Source organism: Patagioenas fasciata, chromosome 2 (genome assembly GCF_037038585.1).
Source record: "Patagioenas fasciata isolate bPatFas1 chromosome 2, bPatFas1.hap1, whole genome shotgun sequence".
Lineage (NCBI taxonomy): Eukaryota > Metazoa > Chordata > Aves > Columbiformes > Columbidae > Patagioenas > Patagioenas fasciata.
This window is the reverse complement of record NC_092521.1, coordinates 79,666,865-79,689,762: the sequence shown is the minus strand read 5'-3', so window position 1 is coordinate 79,689,762 and position 22,898 is coordinate 79,666,865. Positions and strand designations below refer to the sequence as shown.

The following is a 22,898-nucleotide window of genomic DNA, read 5'->3' as shown; positions in this document are numbered from 1 at the left end:
TCTTCTAAATCAAGTTCTAGACAATAATATTCCAGCTGAGACTGTGTCTAGCAAATTGCATTTAAATGTCCCACAAAAATCCATTTAGTCTTTCACTTGCCAGAAGACCAGTGGGTGGTAGCAAAAACTCATGTGTTCTCCAGTTTCTAACTGTAGTTGATTGACAGGGTAAAAAAATCACAAACAATGTCTGAGACTGGAAAAGAAGTATAAGGTAGTATATATTCGAAGCTCTAATAAGGGCACGATTTTCTTTAAAAGACAGTGTGGAGGCATCTGTGCATGCACTTCCCCAGTCTACCATGCTTCCTTCTGTGCCAAGCTGTAGCTAAACAAACAGTCCCTACAGCTTACTCTGATTTACAGAGAGGACCAGACTTTTTTTTTTGCCACCTGCCCCTCACTGAAGTGCAGAAAGTGAAAGTCATACAGGGCTAAAGCAAAGGGCAGAATTAGAGCTTTCTCTCCCTGTGATAAACCAGCCTCATGGTGAAGAGCAATATACATTTACCAGTCTCTTGCTGTATCACAGCAAGCCAACACTCTAGCATAGAGCACTATAAAGGTAAATTTAACTAACAGTTATACGATGTTATGTAAGCATCCCAATGAAAAGACATAACTGTCATTGCCTGTACAGCCTCTAACACAATCAGGCTCCTGTTTTTAGCTGGTCCCAAGACACTACTCCTTAACTGAACAGCATAAAAGCATTCAGTCTTGTAAGCACAGAACTCCACTCATCTTGGAGAAGGTATGAACATTTCTGTTCAGCTGAATCCTCCGACAGCATAGGTCTACTGTACATCAGGAAGAGAGGCAGCATTAGTAAAAAATCCAGTTCCACAACAGTTGATAAATGTGCCTTCCAGTAACAGCACTGGTTTCAACAGTCCCTGTTTTTCTCTCATGTCTCTGCTCTCACTTGCCTTCATGGGAGTGTTATGCTCCCTGGTTATGACATTCAAAATATCTGACAGACTACACAGCAATCCACATTAAGGCAATTTACATTAAACTGATCCACATTAGTAATTCCTCAGCAGAATACTTGGTAGGAAAGTAGTAGTACCACAGGCTGAGGAACAGACTATTTCTGTGTTGTCAAAGTGTTTATCAAATCACATTTCAAGGGCACATAAAAACTAGGCTCATATCTGAAATTTCCTCCAAGTATAAAATACATAACTCCACTGCTCTGAACTCATTATGAATCTGCATGAGAACTCATAAAAACATATTACTGCAGCATTTGCTAGCCTGCATTTAAGTCTCCCTCACTAATGAATTAATCAGCTGCAAACCAGTGGTGAAGATTTCAGGATTAACATTGGTATTTGCTGGCTCTACAATGGGCTAGATTAAGAACATAAATCTTAGAGATTAGCAAAGGATTTTTTTGCATTATCTGATTTGAAAATAAGGAAAAAACATGCTTTACTGACTGAAATAAAACAGAAATTTAAAGCAATTGTTAAGTTCTGACTTCAGAGTTTCCACTATTCCTTTGTGGTTTCTTTTCTTTTTTCCTGGCTGTCATACAGAGAAGTTAAAATGCTTTTATACATTTCCTAACTTTATTTCATGTCTTGGCAATTCACCTCCTCCAGGTACCTCAAAACTTTTGAATCTAAGGCTTACAGAAACATGAATTCTACTATTCAACTTTAATTTATTAACCATTTATTGTTAAATTTATTGTTAAATGTATTGTCCAGACTAAAAAGCAGAGATTCTAAACCAGTATCTCTCATGACTTGCAGGTGCCAGGTCTTCATTCTTAATATGGGATTATGCATGCCTAACAACAATATCTTGTGATTTCTATGGTCATTTATTATTTACATGACCTTTTTTTATTTTATAGATTCTACAGTCATAGTCAGACTTGCCAAACTAAAACTATTCAAAGTCCATGATTTCTTTTAACCACAAGAAATAAAGCCAGACTTGTAAGTCAGAGCTTGTAACTTAATTTGTAATGCCAGAAGTGTAAGAAATCAGAATTACTATTTGGTAATTACTAAATACAACCAACTTATTATGACAGAGTTGACAAGAAGTGCTAGTTAAGGCACATAAATTTATCGTTTAAAGATCATTTCAGCTTATATCATTACATATAGATTCAATTATTTCCTCTCAGCCTTTGAAGACATTTTATAAAAACTAGGGAAAATATACTTTAATTTAATAGAGTACACCTACTCATATATAAGAAGGCAGCAGGAAAGGATCAGTATTTCTCTGTTCACAGGCCAGTTAGTACAGCCTTGTATTAATATGACACATAAGACACCCCCTTTACCCAGACATTAGAAATGTGCTCCCAGATGATCACATACTCCAGTAACTGCAGGTGAGGTGTGTTGAACTAATTAAATCCTTGTCAGCTCTTCATGGCCTTAGCTACACTTTTGAAAACTTGGCACAAATGACTCATATTTTCATAGTGTTTATAGTACAACAATAAGAGGCCAAGATTGAACCTAGAATGTATGCCAAAAAGCTTCCATTAAGTATATTCTTCAAAAATAAGATCAAAATTGGACCATGTCAAATCTTAAATAAAAAGCCTTTTTGAAAAAGTAACATGCAAAATTACTCAAAATTCTCTTTTCTTCTGCAGGAGTATCTTAAATCCTTTGTCACAAGCTTAAATCAGACTACAGCAGGGAGAAGTGAAGACTGTATGCAGGAAGAACTGCTTTTTAATTACTCATACACCGATGATACTGTATGCAGAAGAAATGAGGAGGCGGAGTTCTTTTTTTGAAAATTGCTAGGATTATACTGGGGGGCCTGACCTGCGTAATGAGTACCAGCTGCCTACCTTCACTGGTAGCTGCATTCTTCTGGGCTTTGGTGGGTGTGTGATCTGTACTTGAACTCACGTCGGATGAGATGCTTGAGCTGCCTTTGCCTGAAAAGGGAGAAAGAGGTGGAGAGGGTGGGAGAGAGAGAGAACAAATATGAGTATCAACAGCAAAATACAAAGACCTTCCATATCAGAACCTGGCACGATTACAGGAAACTAAGCTTGAAGCAGCTGATGTTCATTTTGTACACACTGGAGTAGGAGTTAACTATATTATAACTTATAGCATGTGCATCTTTACATGTACTAAGGTTGCAGACAATCTCCCACGTTACAGGGACTCCCATTATGCATTTGCAAAAATCTGTTGTGAAAGAAAAGTTTGTGATTAACGACATTAAAAGAACTTTCATGATCGGTATTCTCATTCAAATACTCCTAAAAGAAATCAGGACACATGGACACTGACTCTCATCAGCATGAAGGGTTAAATTCAAAATGTGTTAAATGAGTTCAGATTTCTGTTTTATGTGTTAATATTATGTATCCAAGTCACTTGGTCACGTGAAAATGAACGCAAGTTATCTACTGTTTCCTCCTACACCATGCTCACTGCTTAATGTAATACAGTAACTTAAAACTAACTTCTACAATTGCTGTTCTTCACCTTTCATTCTTTAACGGGAAATCAGAACCAATGGACTGTTCTTCTCTTTCTTTCTTTAAGACTTTTTCCTGCATTTCCAACATCAATGCTGTCAGACCTACAAGCAGGATGTCAAACCAGATACAAGTTACCAATAGATCAAAACCAAATATACAAAGAAAAAAAATTAACTGAGATAGATACCAAAGAGCAGAAGGGGCTAAAATAAAGTTGTCTTTTTATTTACCTATGAGGATCTAAGAACGAGTCACTCCTGTTCCCCTCACTAACTCCACTCAGCCTCAGCACCTACTTAACAGGGAATACATTCTGCTCTACAGCAGGAACCAGACCAACCACCCAATCAACAATACATGAGATAATTCTAGAGAGAGGAAAGGTGACTAATACTGCTACATTTTAAGAAGTTATCTGTACCCACAAACACTACATCAGTGAAGCCTTTAAGAGCTGCATTGTTTTTTTGGACCAAGATTATGCTGTATGCAGAAAGCTAGCTGCCACCATGTTTCTGTCACTTGAACAAACCTATAATCATAGGAATGTTAGCAAGAAACTTTTCTGATCTGTTATTTCAATCAAGCATTCCTTGGGGTTCTGGGCTACAGTATGCCTGGCTTTCATAACATTTAGATGTAAGGAGGAGGTCTGCTTTTCTAAAGGTGCCACAACAGAACAAGGATTTAAGTTTTAATGGGAAACGACTGGAGAATGTGCAAACGCAGGTTGCTTCACAACCAAGGTACTGCCACTTAATCCGTCAGCCAGCCCTAGAGAGTCGTTCTCCATGTAAAGTTGCTTAAGTTAACATGCTTAGATTTGAGAGAGGATTGTGGAGTGAAAGGATATTAAAAAGGCCAGAAGGAAGTAAAAAATAAATGGCTAAGGGTAGTAGCTCGGTGGAATTAAGAGGAAAATAAAAAGTATATTTTCAGTGATTCACTAGCTGCTTTTTACATTCTTTTAAGAAGTTAAGCAAACCCAAGAAGCAGTGCCTCTAGAATATCACTTTGATTGCTCTCAAGCTGACAAGAGACAAAGTAATGGACTGTGGTCTTCACAGAAACAGCTGCACCAAAATACCTCTCCAGCTAAGGCAACTAGGGTTGTGGTAGAAGAAAGGTAGATGCAAAAAGAGAAGGATAAATGTAAAATACTCTTTCCCAGGAATAGTCCAGATAATGTGAAACACCTGCAATAGTGGATAAACCAATCAGTAACAGTAAGAAAGGTACTTAGATGGCATTGCCACTAACAGCAACTCCCCATGTACCAAGCACTGCAACTGCAGAGTCAGAAAATAAGCTTCCAAAGCATATCAGCACCCCACAACATTAATAGAAAGACAAAAACAACAACAACAACAAAAAACCAAAACAAACAAACACATACACAACACAAACAAAACCAAAAAGACTGGAAAATATTATTTCCTCAAAGCAAATAAACAGGATTTCCTCTTAATTAAAAAAAAGGGGAGAGGGGTTAAAAGGAAGTCAGTGATACCAAATAACAGCAGAGTTGCTTGCTGGTCATCTGTAGCATAGGTTGTTCTCACAAAATGAATGCTTCCTGTAGCTACAGAGCTCCTCCATTAACATCACTATTATTTCTATCTACACCACATACCAGCAAGCCTCCAAGAACACAACAACTACTTTACCCACTGCAGAATGCTGATTGCTAGTACATTCAATAGCAACATATTATTTACAGTTGCACACTTCTATAGACACTGAAATATCAGCTACACCTCCAGATATTTACCATTTAAATCTACTTGAACTTTAAAACAGTTTAATTCCTTGTGAAAAGTTAAAACTAGAAATTAAGAAAAAAAAATACATAGTGGTTACTGCATTGGTTGGATACCAGCTCTTCCTGCAATTATACTTTTAATATTTTTATGGTACTGTTAGCCTTCTCTTACTGTATACAGACCCAAAACAACCCTTCTTCCTCACTGTCTAATCTGAAATTCTTCCTGGAAGCCAGGCTCTTCTCATTAGTTCTCAGTGACAGGAGAAGAGGCAATGGGCACAAATCAAAATATAAGAAATTGCATTTAAACATAAGACTTTTTTACTTATTTATTTAATTTACTATGATGATGGTCAAACACTAGAACAGGTTTGCACAGAGAGGCTGCGGAGTCTGCATCTTTGGGGATACTCAAAACCCAAACAGCTGTGGCTATGAGCAGTCTGTTTTAGTTGACCTTGTTTTGAGAACTGAGGTTGAACCAAACGACTCAGAGGTGCCTTCCCACCTCAACAATTCCTTAACTTATAATTGGATACCTCTGCAAGAACAGCGCTTTGTTGACCAGTAAGCTGTGGTAATTGTTCTGTGATTTCAGCACTTTTATGAAAATTTCTTATACAAATGACTTTCCAACTGACCACACCACTTCTCTACCACACCTCCATTTTTTACCTTTAATAGTAAAGTACTAGATCTTACTACAGAGCTTACTATGAACTTATATATCCAACAAATATCTACCCTAAACAACTGCAAAAACAGCTCCCAAAGATGTCACTTTTTTTTTTCCCCACAGACAGCTTATCTCAAGCTCTTCAAGAAAGATCTGCAGACAGCTGCACTAGTAATAAATAACAGCAAAAGCAGTAGCCACCTTCTATGTGCTTTAACATACATTAAGTGAAATGCTCAAAACAAGAGACATGAAAGAAAGTAGGCCTGTCATCCAGGGTTCATTCTCTGAAAATCACATCAAGAAGAGTCTGCAACAACAGGGAACTTTTCACTAGAAATGTTTTAAACAGAAGTTCCATGTTAGAGGAGACACCCTCCAGTCCTCAGGTCAGAAAACAGCAGACCTGATAGAGAAGCCTTGTGCTGCGCCATATTTGATGTCCACATACTACTTTCAGGAAGTGTGTTGCAAGGCAAAGAAAAGAGGCAAATTATGATTTAGTATATGGGACTGGTGCTGTCAAACATTCAGCAAGTGGCATGAATTCCCATGCCTCTCACATTCATCTGAGCTCATCTGAGGCAGGGTTCTTGTGCAGTGCTTTTCTCAGGGCATTATCTGCCTAATATGCCATGTAAGTTCCAAGACTACTGATTTCCCTGATGCCATAGGAAAACTTGAAGTGTGGCATAACACTGGTCTTCAGAGATGGGTTCATCTCTTCAATTTAAGTAGTACACTGGGAAAGTCACAGCAAATAAATATAACCTGACAGGGGTTCTAATACAACAACTAGAATCACCATAGGGCAATATTGCCAAGGCTACAGAGGTAAATACTGTATTTGATTCTCCGCTTAAACAAATTAAAGGCCTCCCAAATGTTTCCCTAGCATGACTTACAATTGTCTAGAGTTTCCTTCATACATTCAATGGGTTTTTTTTATTTTATTTCAAAGCCAGAAGTTGCATTCCAAAATAAAGTGCATTGTGGTAATTGGTAGATATGGTAGAATAAAGCAATTTTCCCACAATACAATGTAATCCACACCAGGAGTGAAGGTTACATGGACTTAACCACACCTGCAAAGCATCACACCACTACACATTTGTAATTCAAATCATGTCTCTGACCTGCTTCTGAAGAAGCAAGTGTATGGATTTTTTTTCCATATATTAGTGCCAACATCCTACAATAGCCATAGGAACAAGATTCCAGCCATCTAACCTAGTATGCTATTTCCTACACATTTTACTTTGATCCTGCTGGAAAGAAAATTAGAGTAAGGAAAGCATATAACAGATACTTCCCCTGAACACTGGGTCTACCTCCAGCTCTATGTAGCTCAAGGATTTTTTTTAGTTAGATATCTTTGTATTCAACAGCCCTATAGCCCTATTAAATCTACTTGGTCTCTTTTTGAGTCATGACTATTAAAATGAAGTGTTCCATTTACTTTTTATCACAAATAGCTATTTTGAATAAAACATTCGGTTTGTTTGTCTTATAAAAGTGTTTGCATCTTCAGTTTTGTTATCAGAACAGAATAAATACATATAATATAAAAGAGATGCTATGGACTGTCCAATGAAACAATATTAGAAAGTTGTGCATGGAACTGGGTAGTCTTACTCCATATTTTGATACTGCCTAAAAAAAGAAAAAAAGTGATAGCTTTTCCCTGATACTTGTATAGCAAGTTTTATATATATATATATATATATATATATGTATTTTTTTTTGTTTGTTTGTTTTCCCCCAAAAGCATAATGCTTAGAACTCCAAATACCTCTGTCAGTGTATTCCAAGCTGTTTAAAAACTTGCTGGACAGACGTAAGACTAAAGATACACAAGGCATCTTGGCCAAATGGAAGCATTTGATAAACACTATGAAGTAGGGGTGTCAAACTCATTTTCACCAGTGGCCACATGAGCCTCATGGTTGCCTTCAAAGGGCCAAATGCACTTTTAGGACTGTGTAAATGTAACTACTCCAGTGAAAAAGAGTTTGACATCCCTGCTACAAAGTAAATAGCACAAAGTGATGAAGAGCAAACCTTGGATTCTGCCAGTTACACTGCTGAAAAGTGTCAAACATATCACAAGTCAGTTAGGACAGAAACAACGCAATTTCAGCTTACCCAGGGAAGTACAGCCTGTATCTGTCCAAGATTGAAAAACTGTTTTAAGTAGCACATATGCAAGGCCTGTCTATTATAGACAGTGCTTCTGACTGTATGACTGTCACCTTTTCTGTTTCATTATTTTCGCAGAATCACAGAATATTAGGGATCGGAAGGGACCTTGAAAAATCATCTAGTGCAATTCCCCAACCAGAGCAGGAACACTTAGATGAGGTTACACAGGAAGGCATCCAGGCAGGTTTTGAATGTCTCCAGAGTAGGAGACTCCACAACCTCCCTGGGCAGCCTGTTCCAGTGTTCTGTTACCCTTACTGAGAAAAAGTTTCTTCTCAAATTTAAGCAAACCTCTTGTGTTCCAGTTTGAACCCATTGCCCCTTAGTCCTGTTATTGGTTGTCACCCAGAAGAGCCTGGCTCCATCCTCGTGACACTCACCTTTTATATATCTGTAAACATGAATGAGGTCACACAGTCTCCTCCAAGCTAAAGAAACCCAGCTCCCTCAGCCTTTCCTCATAAGGGAGGTGCTCCACTCCCTTAATCATCTTTGTTACCCTGCACTGGACTCTCTCCAGCAGTTCCCTGTCCTTCTTGAACTGAGGGGCCCAGAACTGGACACAATATTCCAGATGTGGTCTCACCAGGACAGAGTAGAGGAGAAGAGACTCTCTCTATCTACTAACCACCCCCCTTCTAGTACACCTCATTGTTACTGCACATCCAGCCAGCATAAACAGAGGCCGCGTGAATTACGTGTTATACAAGGCATAAGATACATGAGACTCATTGACTCATGTGATAGATGAAGGTGTGTCCTGGCAGCAAGTCCCTTTCACTCTGCCCTGGAATACTTCTATTAGGGTTTTTTGTAGGGCATTTGCTCCTGGATTTTGATGTAGGGGTGGCTGTGCTGTATTATACACGCCCTTCTAAGATCTCGTACAAACAGACTGACTTCATATATGCCATCCTGAAAAACAACAGCAGTATTACTCTTGACATCAAGTTTTAATCTGATGGCAGGCAGTGACAGTTACCTCAGGAGTTAAATGGACAGTAGAGCCAAGTCCACTGCCATGCCAAAGCTAAACATTAAACAAAATGCCAAAACAGAAAACCAAAACATAATAACTCAGGGAAAAAAAAAAAGCAAGCAAAAAACAGTGAAGTCCAGAATATGAGCCATTAATCTTTCTAACTGTCCAAAAGGATTATATTACAATGGGTTTCATGTAAAGAAGTTTGAAAAGGCTGCTTACTTGAGCCATCAATTCTTATATAAATGACATTAGTCAAATTCAGCTTCTCAACATGAAAGGGCATTTGCATAGGGCTTTTCTACCAGATGATCATTACTTTCTCTTTTATATTGTCAGACAATTTTTTTAATCAAATATATGCCAACTCTGTCAAAAAGAGATCCAGGAAAAAAAAAAAAGTAGCTAATCCAAACCTCAAAGCATCAGAGATCATGTAAAATGAAAGAAAAATCTCTTTTCCTTCTCCTGAATCCACAATATACACCATGCTGGTCCACGTCTCCAAAACCTCAAATATATCTCTTTACAGCCTGCACCTCCAGAGACCGCAGACGCCTAGTGTGTTTCTAAGTATCCTCATGGAAATCAGCAGCCCACTGCAATACTTCAGCTTTGAGGATATACAGCGTCCTTTGAATATGCAATCTATCCGTTCATTTATCCAAAGCAAAAGCAAAGTTGGACTACACACTTCGGGCAATCATTCTACTCGGCCTTTACAGTTCTACCAATGGAAATTATGAGACATAAAACTGGTTTCCATTTATTAACTCCTAAAAGCTGAGCAAACTACCACGAATTTAACATCAAAGTTCCCCACCTACAAGCATTGCCACTTATTGAACTGCTTTCATGATTGATTATACATTAATTTGCAAATCCACTTTGTCCTTCTGCCCTAGAATCTTAGGAGTAGGGTTCTCAAGTGATTTTCCTTCAAACCAAGTCAAAACGTGTGACAACATAACACACACAGGCTACAAATTTCACTGTATCCAACACATTTGTCAGGACGCAATAAAACAAACAGTAACCCACACAAACTCCAGCCCTGAGGAAAAGAAATAAACTGAATGTTTCACAGGAAGCATACTGAAGATTGGAGAGCTTGCAGATAAGTAGTAGCACTGGCACTTTGGGACAATATTTCTGAAAACTTTCAAGTATACAATCTCTATAAGCATTTTTACTTTAAAAAAATATTTTTAAATCATAACTCAAAACTTCCAGGATTACTTAATTTGGCTGTGAAATTTGGGTGCATGTGCCAAGGTGGAAATGCCTGGTTGGACCCTGTGAGGAGCAGCCGGGGCTGCCCCGTGCTGGTTCCAGTTGGTTCCAGCACAGGGTACAGCTGAGTCCCTCAGCCACGGGCAGGCACCTCAGAGTAGCACAGCCTTGAGATACAGCACCCTAATATTGCCTTTTTTAATCAGTGTCACAACAAGATCCAATAAGCCGTGTGCAAGGTGTAGCTGTAATACCGAGGGCAATAAGGATTGGTTTAATTCTGATGTAAATAATTTGACTGTGGAAGTTCTGCTGCTAGTAAGATACAATGGTTTATCCACTATACTGTGAAATGCTTGAAAAATTTACATAAAAATGCATTTTTGGGACTGAATTTTTCAGAACTGTTTAGCAGAATTATGTTTATTGCTAGCAAGGCAAGCCTATTCAGAGAGGCTGGATTAAAAATGTAAAACTTAAGTAAGATTCTTCATAGTCACAGATTGTGCCATGCTGGAGGCAGATTTGATGTACTGGGTTTGTAGCTGTGACATCCTTAGCTCGCACCTTGGTGACAAATAATTCACTATGACTTCAGAATGGTTAAAGACTTCATTAGGTCTTCAAGCAGACTCATCTAATGATCAAAAAGGGGCAGAGCACGTATTTTTAGTGTTCTCAAGTAACCTGTCTCACTTCTTTGCCTCCCACATGTAACAGTTGATGATATTGATCCCTTTTCTAGATAGTTTTACCACTCACGGATGAGGCTTTTTCACCAAGAACACTAAAAGGGATTACTAAAGTCATAGTCAGTTTTGAAGATAGTACATCTCTGCTTATAAAAAAGCATTTCACAATACAGAGTGACGAACTGCACACACCACTGATAAGTTTATGAAGAAGTAATGTGTCATAAACTACTCTGATACAAGGCCTCTCTTTGCAGCCTACTAAGCAGCCTGCACACCAGAAGGCAATGCTAATTTGCAGCCAAATTTTGCACCCATCCCAAATGTTAAACTCTACATTTCAAACACCCACAAACAATTTCAAAAGCCCATGAACAATTTAGTCTAGGAGGTAAATATTATTTAAGTAATACTGCCTGAGAAGAATGGAAGGGCATTCCTTACTTGACCTCAAAGTGAGAAAACAAGATGAGAAGGCTGTAACATCATATTTTTATTACCTTACAGGACTAGCATTTCTCATGACTGAGTCTTAAAATGCTATCTTTCACTAAAATGGCTTAGCCTATACTCCAAAAAGCAGTTCTTACTCTGTACCCTTCTACTTTGCCACAGAAACAGGGAAATAAAGCTCTGCCTTTCCCACTAACCACAAAATTTTCTTAGAAACTGTTTCATTCATTCAATATTGGTCTTTTCATTACAAATTATCTTCCAATCACCAACATGTTTTAAGAGGGTTATTTGCTGAAGATATGCTGTTCTAAAGTTTGGTTAGAAACAACAACTTCCTTAGTATATGCTACCTAATCTTAACTTTACTGTTTAATTCTACAGCTGAAAATAATTATTAAACCAACACAAGAAGTTACTCAACAGAATTGAGTCAGAACAAAACAAAATCCTTTTTTTGGCTTTATTCTATCCCTGAGAATGTCACTTCATTGCCAAGTTCTCCACTAATGTCTGTTCCAAATTTGTTTTTACCCAAATCTGCTGAAATTTAAACAAAATTCTAATCACGTATATTCAGAAAAGGCAATGGTTATTCAGTTCAATACCAAACAAATTGATATACTACATTTTCATGGTACCACATGAGACATGCCAGTGGGCAGAGGTAGGTTGAGAGGATAAACTCCAGTATAGATTCTGAAGTGGCTGCAGAACCTACTGTTCCTTTGGAACATATCAGGCATTCGGTACAAGTTTGAATTTCGTTAGATAGTAATATACTGTTCAGAAGTCCAAAGTCAAAACTACCAAATGTTTGCCTTCTGTGATAATACTATTAACACTTAAAATCTGTATTTAGACTTTCAGAAACAACTAGTCCCAGCATTTGAACAAAAAAAGGCTAATGTTAAAACTTGCTCTATTTTGCTGCTCATTTCACCTAGAGCATGAAAGTTATGATATTCCCAATGATAATTTTCATCAATTTCTTAGAACGTCATCCAATACGTGCACTAAAATGCAAAGCACCTATTTTTGCTGCATGAACAGATGCCCTGTGTTCACAGCAAAAGGTAGTTGTGAATGTTCTGGTTCTAACATCCAGATGTGCTTCTTACAGTTTATAAGACATCATCAATCTCACAAACGCAGTTTTAATCAGCATTTGCAGAACCCTTTATTGAATACACTGTATGTTCCCCAGTCATGCCTCATCTCTCCATCCAGAAGGAAGTCTAAAAGCAAAACTATTCTGTCAACCTGACTGCAAAACTCCACTTGCTCATCCATGAGAAGGATCCAAAGCAAGGCTTCGTCCCAATCCACTTCCCAGGTCTCAAGTCCCTTTCTATACCTGAATTATCTTTCCTACTGAAATCTACTACATGCTACTGTTGTTCACTTTGCCAGACCTTTCCCTGGCTGGCTGAACTTTCACCAGTCCCTGCTCTTAGCCTCCCTCACAGACTTCATTCTTAACATGACTCGTTAGCAGAGTACCACCTGGGAGAGGTGGATAAGTAAAGGCAAATTCTCCAACTTCGCAAAACAAGTACAGCAGCAGCACAGACCATGAAAGCAATTGGTATGACATGGAAGTCAATGTCATATGCAATTCACAACTGAGTCAATTGTCTCCATTGAAGTCTATCTCAATTCAAATTTAGATTTTTGTAGAAGACTTGTCACCCAAATCAGAGCTTCTGCATGTGCTTGAGTCTGATAACAGACCTCCAAAACTTCTCCCATGGTATCAGTATTGCCACAGCCTACACTGGATGCTATTATCTGAAATCTAACAAAGTTTGGGTACCACAATGAAAACACATAGAAGTTCTGCTAAAGGTGTTTTCCTTTCCTGGCCTGATACTAAATGGACACAACAAGGTATAGCATAGATTGCAGATTTAGTTAGAAAAAGTAGATCTTTTTTTCTCTCTCTGTCCTGAGCTGGATCTGCAAACTAAACAGATTCTTCCTATAACTGCATGACTGCTAAATCAGATACATTGGAAGCAGAAAGAACCCACAGCTGCAGCAGTGCCGGGGGAGCGTCTCTTTTGGTGTAGTACAATAGTAACACCACAATAACCAACCTCACATTAGCCCCCAAATTTTCAGTTCGAAAGTCAAAAGCTGGTTAAGTAAAACCCAAGAGTAATGAGGTGAGGAAGTGAAATGCCTTTATCAAGACAAAGTACTCTGGTATCGATGTATGCTGTGAACAGTGATGCAAAAATCTTTCACATGAAAATACAGATCCAAAAGCCTAAGACGACTTTAAGTAAAGAAGAACAAAGGAATCTGACAGCTAAGGAAAAACAGACAAGGATCACTTTACTCCTTTAGATAAACACAGTCACTTCCAGCTTTTCTTCACTGGTGGATACAGGGAGGGGAAGAGGGGGAAGAGGAAGTGGCTGACTCAAGGATGTAAGTAAAAGGAGACTGAAAAATTGTAGAATATCAAAATTAAATTAAACAGATTTGTGAAAAAGGCATACAACAAAGTGGTATCTTAAAGGCAATTAAAAGGAGACACTCTGCACACTAGAGAAATAGGTCTGTTTTTTCTGTTGACCATCAAGTTTGGAGAGGTCACAAGCCACCTACTAGCAGGTTCAGAAACCAAACTCGTCAGTACACATAACTGAAATAGAAGTAATTAAGAGTATGAAAGAAGCTGTACTCACAAAACAAAATTGAATCAAACTAAGGCTTCACACTGTATATTTGACAATCAACTTTGAATTTCACAGCATTCAGAGAAAAAGGAGGAAGAAACCTGAAGAACCTCTTTCTTTGTACTAACCACAGAATGTCTGACAATGTTGGCAAGCAAAAGAAAAAAAAAAACACACAACAAAAAACAAACACACACACACCCCCAGTACCTGCCTGATTTTTTAATTTATTTTATTTAACACAGTTTTATTTATATTGTAATAAGTGATCTGATATTTCAATTATTCCCATTGATAACTCAGTAGTTTCAATTGCATAACATAATCATCTTCTGGTCTTAGCTCCATATGGAGACTGCGCACACTACAATTTGCTGCTGCAATCACTGCCTGAAGACTGGGAAGATTTGCTTAATTCAAAACAACAGAGGCTCAGCTGCTCCCAGAATACAAGCAGGATAGTAATTCTCCATAGAAACAATATGCCCTTTGGTGCCAATTCAGCATTTTTGTTTCATCTGTAGCATTATCTATATTTCAGCTGTCTTCCACATAAACCTTCCTTTCAGAGAACATGGAAACATGGCATGGAACCTCTTAGATGAGTTAAATATATATGCATTGGCCACAAGACATTAGAATTTCCTCATCTGTTTTAAGCATAGCATACTCCGAGGTATCCCAACAGACTAGCAAAAAAAACAAAGGACACTTTTTAGCTTGCTCTACGACCTACACTGGAGCACTGTTATTTATAACCCATATAGGTATTCAGTGTGGGAAGGACACATTAAGACAAAAATGAAGGTGACTAATATCTAACCTGTTGATTAATCAGTAGTTCCTTTGAAATGTATTTTCTTTCTAACTCTTTAGGAGTATGTGTGCCACTGGCAAAAAGACTGGTTATAGTTAGAGGATCAAAAAGAATCCCTTCTGAAGTATCTCTATGATGCTCAGAGTGAACTGAGTAATTCTGAAAGAATTTCAGAATGGCACTGCTTTCAAAACTGTTTTATACACTCTTTGTGAAAAGGCATGCTTCAGTCCTCTTTCTTTCCTGCATTATAGACAAGGCATAATTTTGTTCTTAACTATGAAAAATCATACTTGTATTCAGTATTAGCACCTCATTAGGGGGAAATAATGTTGAAACTAGGGTACATCTGCGGCAGAAAAGAGAAGAAACAACAGGACAGCCACTAGCAGCCAGAGCCAAGATAAACACCTGGAAGAAGGGTAGGGACAGAAACAGCTTAAACTTGGCTCAGCACAGCCAGATCAGGTCACACAGTTCAACTTTAACCAGCCTAGGTTTCTTGCATTTAAGACAAAACCAGAAAAAATAATGAGAAGTAGATGAGGTCTGTAAAATCAGAAGAGCCTTAGGCAAAGGTATAGAATTGCCAGGACACTAGAAACCACAGGGGTTAACCATATTTATATACAGTGAGTGTGCTTGTGACCATGACACATGACAGTCCAATCTCTAGCTCAGGATGTTCCTGGTTGGTTTCTGGGAACTGCAGAGCATACCAGGAGAAAGTTACCACCGTTATGGCCTGGAAGGCACTGTAGCCCTGTCTGTTCATGCCAGCCGCCCTCTCTTTGAGCCTTCTCCCAGCTGCCCACAGCCCAGGATCCCATTTCAGCCCTCAGGGCTGTCAGTCTGTGCCCCAGCAACACCACAGCAGAGCCTGTCTCCAGCTCCTGAGTGCCCTGTTCTGTGCCACACTGATTCTATCAATATTCATTTATTAATGCTAAGTTTCTTCCTCTGACCCTACTCATCGCCCGTTCAGAGGAAGACACAGTGCTTGCATTAATATCTGTCATTTGACACCAGATCTTAACCACACTTACTGCTATGTCACGTAAGCACCCCAAAACATTAAGTATAACATTAGTAAATCAACTCTGCTTCTTGATCCCACTTTAACACGTTTTAATTAAGCAGTACTGGTAAAAACTAACAAAAACCACATCAAAGGACACGAAAAAGTTCTCTAAAATGATCTAACAAAAATCATTGTTAAGCTTTGTAATAACTGAGTTGTTAGAAGTTCAGAGATGGCATATAAAGTGGCACAATTTCTTACGGTAACGTAACAGCAACAAGTACAGAAGAAACAGTTCATGATCTCAAAAAAAAAAAGCTATCACGATTCAAAGGGCTGGTTAAACAGGAAAGGAACTAGAAATCCAAATGGGGCTGTCAGCCTGTTTGAGGCTAATAGAAAACACAGACCAGACTCTGTGGTCAACAGGCTAAGGTCCAACTGCACTATCTGCAAGCTCCTTCTGGTTCTCTCCTTGCATAAACTTCCACTCAATTATTCATTTTAATGGTTTTTGCATCATTCTGAAACTGACTACACTACCTGTGTAGTGCAATGAAGAGAATAGCCCAATTGGCTCTATTCAAGGATTAGCACCTTATTCCTTATGACTTTGAAAGATGTGGCTTGATGAACAAAATGAAATTAAACAGACTCCAGAACAGCAGCCTTTATGGCAGACCTGTCAGGCCAGAGTATCCAAGCATAAGTGAATATTTTTGCAATTTAACTAAATACAGCTCAACTTTTTCCAGTTCTTTTGGTCTCCCTGGTTAGCATCAATTTTCTGAAAGCGGTCATCACTGCTAACTCACTTCTGTGAGAACTACTCCAACTCCTTGACCACAATCTGTCTGACAAGAAACATTCTCAATGCCACTTTCAAACATGGAGTAGAGATGTCTGACGATTTAGCCATTTGGAATGTGTTTTGCATCTTCCTGCATTTTTTCCAACCTGTCTGATGATTTCTAGCAACTAAGTGCAATAAAATTCACAATCACGTTAGAAAGTTTTTGCTAGCAGACAGAGAATGTCTGGACTTCTGTATACAAAAGTAAAGCATGGAACAGAGAAGTTACATCCTTGGAACTGACAGCAGTTGTGCATTCCCTCCCACTCCGTCCTCTTTGAAAAATCTTGTCTAGTGCCATTTGGCACCTTTCATACCTAAGCACTTCCTTAACTAGTAAGCATCTCCTTTTGTAGTTGCAGGCAATAGCAAGCTGCATTTAATTTTCAGGGAGGCATATAGTTTACACGAGCCAGAGGGAAACACCTGCATCTCTCTGTTCTTAATATGCCCATGGCTGCATATCAGATCAAAACATAGCTGATGTCAAAGAGACACAGGTGCAGGAAGCTTGCTCCAGTGTTCATTTCCACAATATCCTTTTAAAAGGACAGCTTATCCTTTGCTAACTATACTTAGGAGAGCTGCTAACTGCTCATATGATTTTTTTTTCCTAACATATGTTTTAACTAAATGCCACTATAAATTTCAGTTTGAGAAATGTTGCATGCCATGCCAAGAACCTGACTTACTCCTCTTAAAATTTAGTCTTCGGAAACCATCTGTACTGTGACAACAAGGAGCCATACTGCTTGTCCAACCCAGTCAGAAGTTTTGCTGATTTATCTCATTCTCCACCACGCTATTCAGTACTACATTCAGTGAAAAGTCTATGAGCTAAACCACTGCTCTAACACAGAAAGAGCCTTCAGAAGGTTTCAACATACTCTTCTACCAGTTTATTACTACATAGTGCAAAATATAATTCAGCTGCAATGCAAAAATAATTCCACATCTTAGGGAATGATTGCCAATGGGATATGTATTAATACTGAAACACAAGGACCCATTTTCTACAGTTGACTTCTCCAAAACTCCACAACATCTTGAAACAGTAATTTCTCACTTAAACATTATCTGAGTATTTCCTCAGGTACTCTTACCTTCATTGAATGAAATCTAACGCTAACATTTTTCCAAACATAGGTACAAGCCCTACAGTATCAGGAAGACCATCACAGTCCTACACCAACCTGGAACAATCCAGACCAACAGATCTCTTCATGGAGCACACTGAGCTTCCCTATCCAACTCCCAGTGCAGCAGCAGCCTGTGATACTCTTACTCTCCCTTCAGCTATCGCCTCACCTGCACCAGTGGTAAGCAATACTTGCAAACACAAATGGAGCAGATCACATTCTTTCACAGAATGTGTCTCAGTGCAAAAATGCACTGTGCTAGCTCAAGCTAGCTCCAGCAACATTTCAAACAGGCTGATCTTTCCGCTTGAGACAATAATTGCATGTTCAATCTTAAATGCACTACCAGAGGACCTGAGAGAAGGTGAGGGTGCTTAAAATCATTCATGCATTTTTTTTCATTGCTGCTTATTTTGAGAAAGGCAGTGACAAGGTTTGTTAGGTGTCACTTGTGCAAAACACAAACAGCAACAGTCTGCAATGGAAGGGAAAGTGAAGAATACAAGAGCAGCTTATCCTACGCTTTAGTCAGAAAACAAATAGGAACATATGTAAAACGTTTAGTAGCAGAGGGAAAGTGATATTAACATATTTTCTAAAAACAAAACAAATAAAAAATAAGACAAAAAATAAACCAAACAAAAAAAAAATAACACACAACAGCAAACACAAACCTCTGTGGTTCTAAGTGTGGAAGAGATGTTTGTACTAATGGAGTGATCATGCTATACTACACTGCTGAAATAAACCAATATCTACCAAAACAAAGTCACCATAGGAAAATAATCAAGAAGAGTTTTAGACAGTTTCTTTTCTAGAAGGGTTCCCTCTGCAAGCATTTTACCAGGTACAGCACACAACATATCAGCATGGCACATCTAGTATTTCATAGTTAAAGCAAAGAATAAATGGTATTTGAACATCTATGCAGACCTGAAAACTCAGTGAGGGACTTCGTTTTCATGTATATTATAAATGCACACAGGTAGATGCATACAATCAAGAAGAAACATAATAGCATTTCCATCTTTAAGATCACTTCAGAAATAGAAGCCACGCAATGCAACAACTGTACCAGTATTACTTTGAAATCATTATTTGTCTTTCATATGTCTGTGAACACCTCACAGCCAGCTTTCTCACTATTTACTTCTTAGGGTGTGATCCTCCTTTGTGATACTGCACACTCTTTGTTGAAGTGAAAGAAAAAACAGTCTAATTTGAGTCACAGTTTCAGAAAGCATTAACGCAATACCTGACACTCTAGAGACAGGCATCTGTTAATGAATACCTGTGGTAAGTCCACTCAGAAGTGACCAAATAAAATGCTTTAGATTTTAGATGAAAATATTTAAAACACACATTACTACTGAAGATCCTTTGCCAAAGTGGTTTTGGCAGGAAGAGATAAATGCTGAGCATGCATCCACTGGACTGGGTCAGACAGAAAGGTCGATCCGTCTCTGAGCTCTGGCTGACAACGCCAGACAGCAGACGCCTTTCTGGCACAGTTACCATTTCTGGCTCTAAAGAAAAGCACACCTCTCTTAGAAGGGACTACTGTCACACCCTTGTCATTTGCCCTTACCTTAAAGCCACGTAGCAACTATTAGTAAATACCTGTTTGAAAAGGAACCTTTGAACCTTTTTTGAGGGATCCGTTACATAAAGATCAATCTGTCACTGAAGTGACTTTTCACTATGTAAAACTGTTTCAGCCTCAGCTTTCATTACCCCACACCACTGGCTTGCAATAGTGCAGTCTAACCTTCCTTAAGCATTTTGTCAGTCTCCCTTTCTGAAACAGGCATCACTGATAAAAAACATCTTACAGCAAGATCTCATATTGCTTGCACTGTTCATTTTAAAAATTAACACACTGAAAACTATCCCTGGGCACTACCTCAAATAAGGGTGGTAAAACTGGTTGATTCAGGCTTATTCGTGGTTTATTGTCCCCATCCTGTCTGAAGGCCCACTGAAACAAAGCAAACAACTCTTTCTTCATAGCCTTCAATTCCAGCCACTCCTTAGTGATATCCACAGGCACTTTCCAAGGTGCCCTTCAAGCTCATGAAATCTCTGCAAAGCTACTTCCCACTTTGAGTCTCTCAGCTGAAGTTGTCTATGACTTAAGCAGTATGCCAGTAGGTATGCAAATATCTATCAAGCCAAAAGTATTAAATACTGTTCATTTGCTTAAATCTGTCTATATCCATCTGATTCGTTCAACACACTAGACAACAAGCTCAGAAGAATTGGAATTTTATTTTATTGCTGTAGTCTAACAGCAGGAACCAGTGAACACAACCATTGTTTCAATTTAGGAAGAGCCCAGGGAAAGCCTTCTCTCTCCTTTTGCTGGCAAAGGAAAGCAGTTAATCTAAACTTCTCTGAAAAAAGCAGCAAAGAATAAAAACCTCTCTGCAAGTTGATCAAGTACCCACCACAGAGGGTAAAACAAACTGCCAAGTGACATATAACAGGATCCCTGCAAAAGAATGCAGGGTCATGATACACACTATCTTCCACAATGATTTATTCCTTTAAAAAAGTTATAACAATCAGGGGATAAAGTAGGTGGTCATGTCACTCTCTTTATCTAACAAGTCTGCACTGATACAGTGTGCTGAACTAGACTGACTTTCACAACAGCGTTGTCAAAATCCATGAAAGTATCGGTAACTGATGGGTGACTGCACTGTGTGCTTGTGAATGGCTGCTGACTCCTGTGCAGGCAGGATGAAGAGATCCATTTCACTGAAGACTTCACAAAACTGCAGATAAGCTTGTTTACTCTATCTGTTCATCCTCTTTGGGTCTCTGTTCGAACTGGAAGAACACCCTCTGGAGAACGTGATCCCCAGGGTGCATCAGATGCCTCACCAGCAGAGTTTGCCTATGGAGAATGTTTAAGTTATGTCATGCTGGAATTTGGCGACAGTCCTGGCATTTAATTAAACAGACTTTTTTTGAAGTAAAGACCACAGTGGGGCAGATGAAGAGAGACAGATCTGATGATGTGCCTTGTAATGGCTCTTTCCCTATATTCCAGTACTGACTTTATGAGTAGTCCTGTTCTATCAGGAACATAACATTTCAGATCACTGGGTGCCTAGAAATCAAGCTAAAGTGGGTGGTCTACATCCAGGGGTACAGAAGCCACTTACAATTTCTAACAACAGGGAAAATCATAACTGATTGTGACTTCACGCAGATGAAAGCTGTACAGCCAGTATTTGGAAAAGCTGGACTGGGTCCTTCCAAATTGCATTCTCCTGTGAGAAAAGGTCCAATGACTAGCCAAACACCTTAGACATTTGCAACTGTAAGGCCCAACAAGAAGATAACAAAATAGCAAGCATGATGGTCAGAATTTTCTAGGCATTTTTACCTAGAAGGTGACTTTTTCCCTAAGTTAGAGAGAAAAGCCAGTACCATTTTAACAGTTTAAAGACCTCTTGCTTTAACATGGAATCCCTACCCGTGCTATCAGGTCTGGAAGATAAATTTAAAACTTCATTCCTATTATCATGAGCATTACAACTTCTAGCTTCAGCTTTTTTTTCCCCATGATTGATTTCTATTCCTCTGAACATTTATAGAGGAACAAAGGATGATGCCCCAGAAGTGCACACAGGGTTAGCACATGTGCCCAGAACATCTCTTCTACCTCTGGGAGACAATACCTGTTTCTAGTTTCACAGTCCTGAACACAACAGTCTTAAGTCTACATGGAAGGTAGAGTTGACACTTTCTTAAACTACTCTAATAGCAATTCCTACAGATGTTTCAGTTTAAATCAGCATTGCCATTCTGGCCCTCTAAATAGGATCTTTTACATAGGTTCTAGCATTCTTTTATCGAAAATACTTTCCCTGATGTACAATAGCCTTTCCCCTGCCTCCAGCTATACAATATGCCACACTGACAATCCATGAACAGTTTAGACTCATGCACTACACTCTTGAAACCTCCTTTTAGCTGCTTCAAATCAATGAGATGCCCACTAAAAATTTAACAGTAATGGTCTCCTCCTCCCTGCGCTACTTGGTATTTTGCACCACTGGGTTTGTGCCACATCTAAAATTCCCACCCCACAAAGCTCTTTTACTGTAGTACGGCATAGTCCTTTTGCAGGAGGGATGTTTCCTGTTGTAATTCACAAATTGCTGGAGCTCATCTAGTTCTAAGTCAATAATGAAAACACTAGTCAAGACAGGCCTCTGAGGGAACATCACTAGTAACAACTCAGTTGTAGTAATTCGCTCTTGAAAACAACCTATTATAATCTTGGCATCAGCCAATCTTTTGTTCACTCAAAAAGAAGTGTCATTTCAATCCCCTTTTTTTTTTTTTCCCAGCAGGAAAATGTATCAGAGGATTTAACTGAATCTACAAGGACAAGGCGAATGCAGTAGATGTAATCAATTGTCTTACATTTCAAATAGAAACAACCCACTCTTGCCAAGAAAACATTTCTTGCACAAGTTCGTATTTAACTCTTGTGCTTGATCCTCTCACTTTCAGAAATGCACAGAACTGGAGAAGATTAAAATCAGGCTATCTACCTGAATCAATTATTTCCCATTTAATACTTTATTTCTCCCTTCTCGACTCAATCACCACCATCTGCTCCCCAACTCAAGTGGCTACCAGAAAACTGCTGCTGTACAATTTTGTTTTCTTTGCCGGTTGTTACCCTCTAGTAAAGAGATCTTTGGTCCTCTGCAACAGAGGATTACCAGCCCAGGCAGGAAGGGGGATTCTGGAAAAGGGATAAAGGGTTACACAGACAAACTGTGTGTGAATTTTGTTTCCTTAGGCCCTTGAAAGGCCTGTGACAGGCAAGATCTGCACAGGCTGGCCTCACTACTTGAGAAAATTCAGACCTCCA

At 38.8% G+C, this 22,898-nt stretch overlaps 1 protein-coding gene across 4 annotated transcripts in view; it reads right to left on the bottom strand.

The window, feature by feature from the left end:
• FBXL7 (F-box and leucine rich repeat protein 7) overlaps window positions 1-22,898 on the bottom strand; it is a 181,009-nt gene that overhangs the window by 135,258 nt on the left and 22,853 nt on the right. Inside the window, exons 1-2 of one of the 4 annotated variants that reach the window (XM_071804485.1) lie at window positions 3,486-3,567; window positions 2,834-2,923 (exon numbers count right to left, since the gene is read on the bottom strand). In XM_071804485.1, coding sequence (XP_071660586.1) covers window positions 2,834-2,923; window positions 3,486-3,492 — 97 coding nt within the window. In that variant the 5' untranslated portion in view covers window positions 3,493-3,567. Of the gene's footprint in view, window positions 1-2,807; window positions 2,925-3,485; window positions 3,568-22,898 lie in introns of those variants that run through there. The other 3 variants (XM_065832322.2, XM_065832324.2, XM_065832323.2) reach the window with 3 other exon arrangements.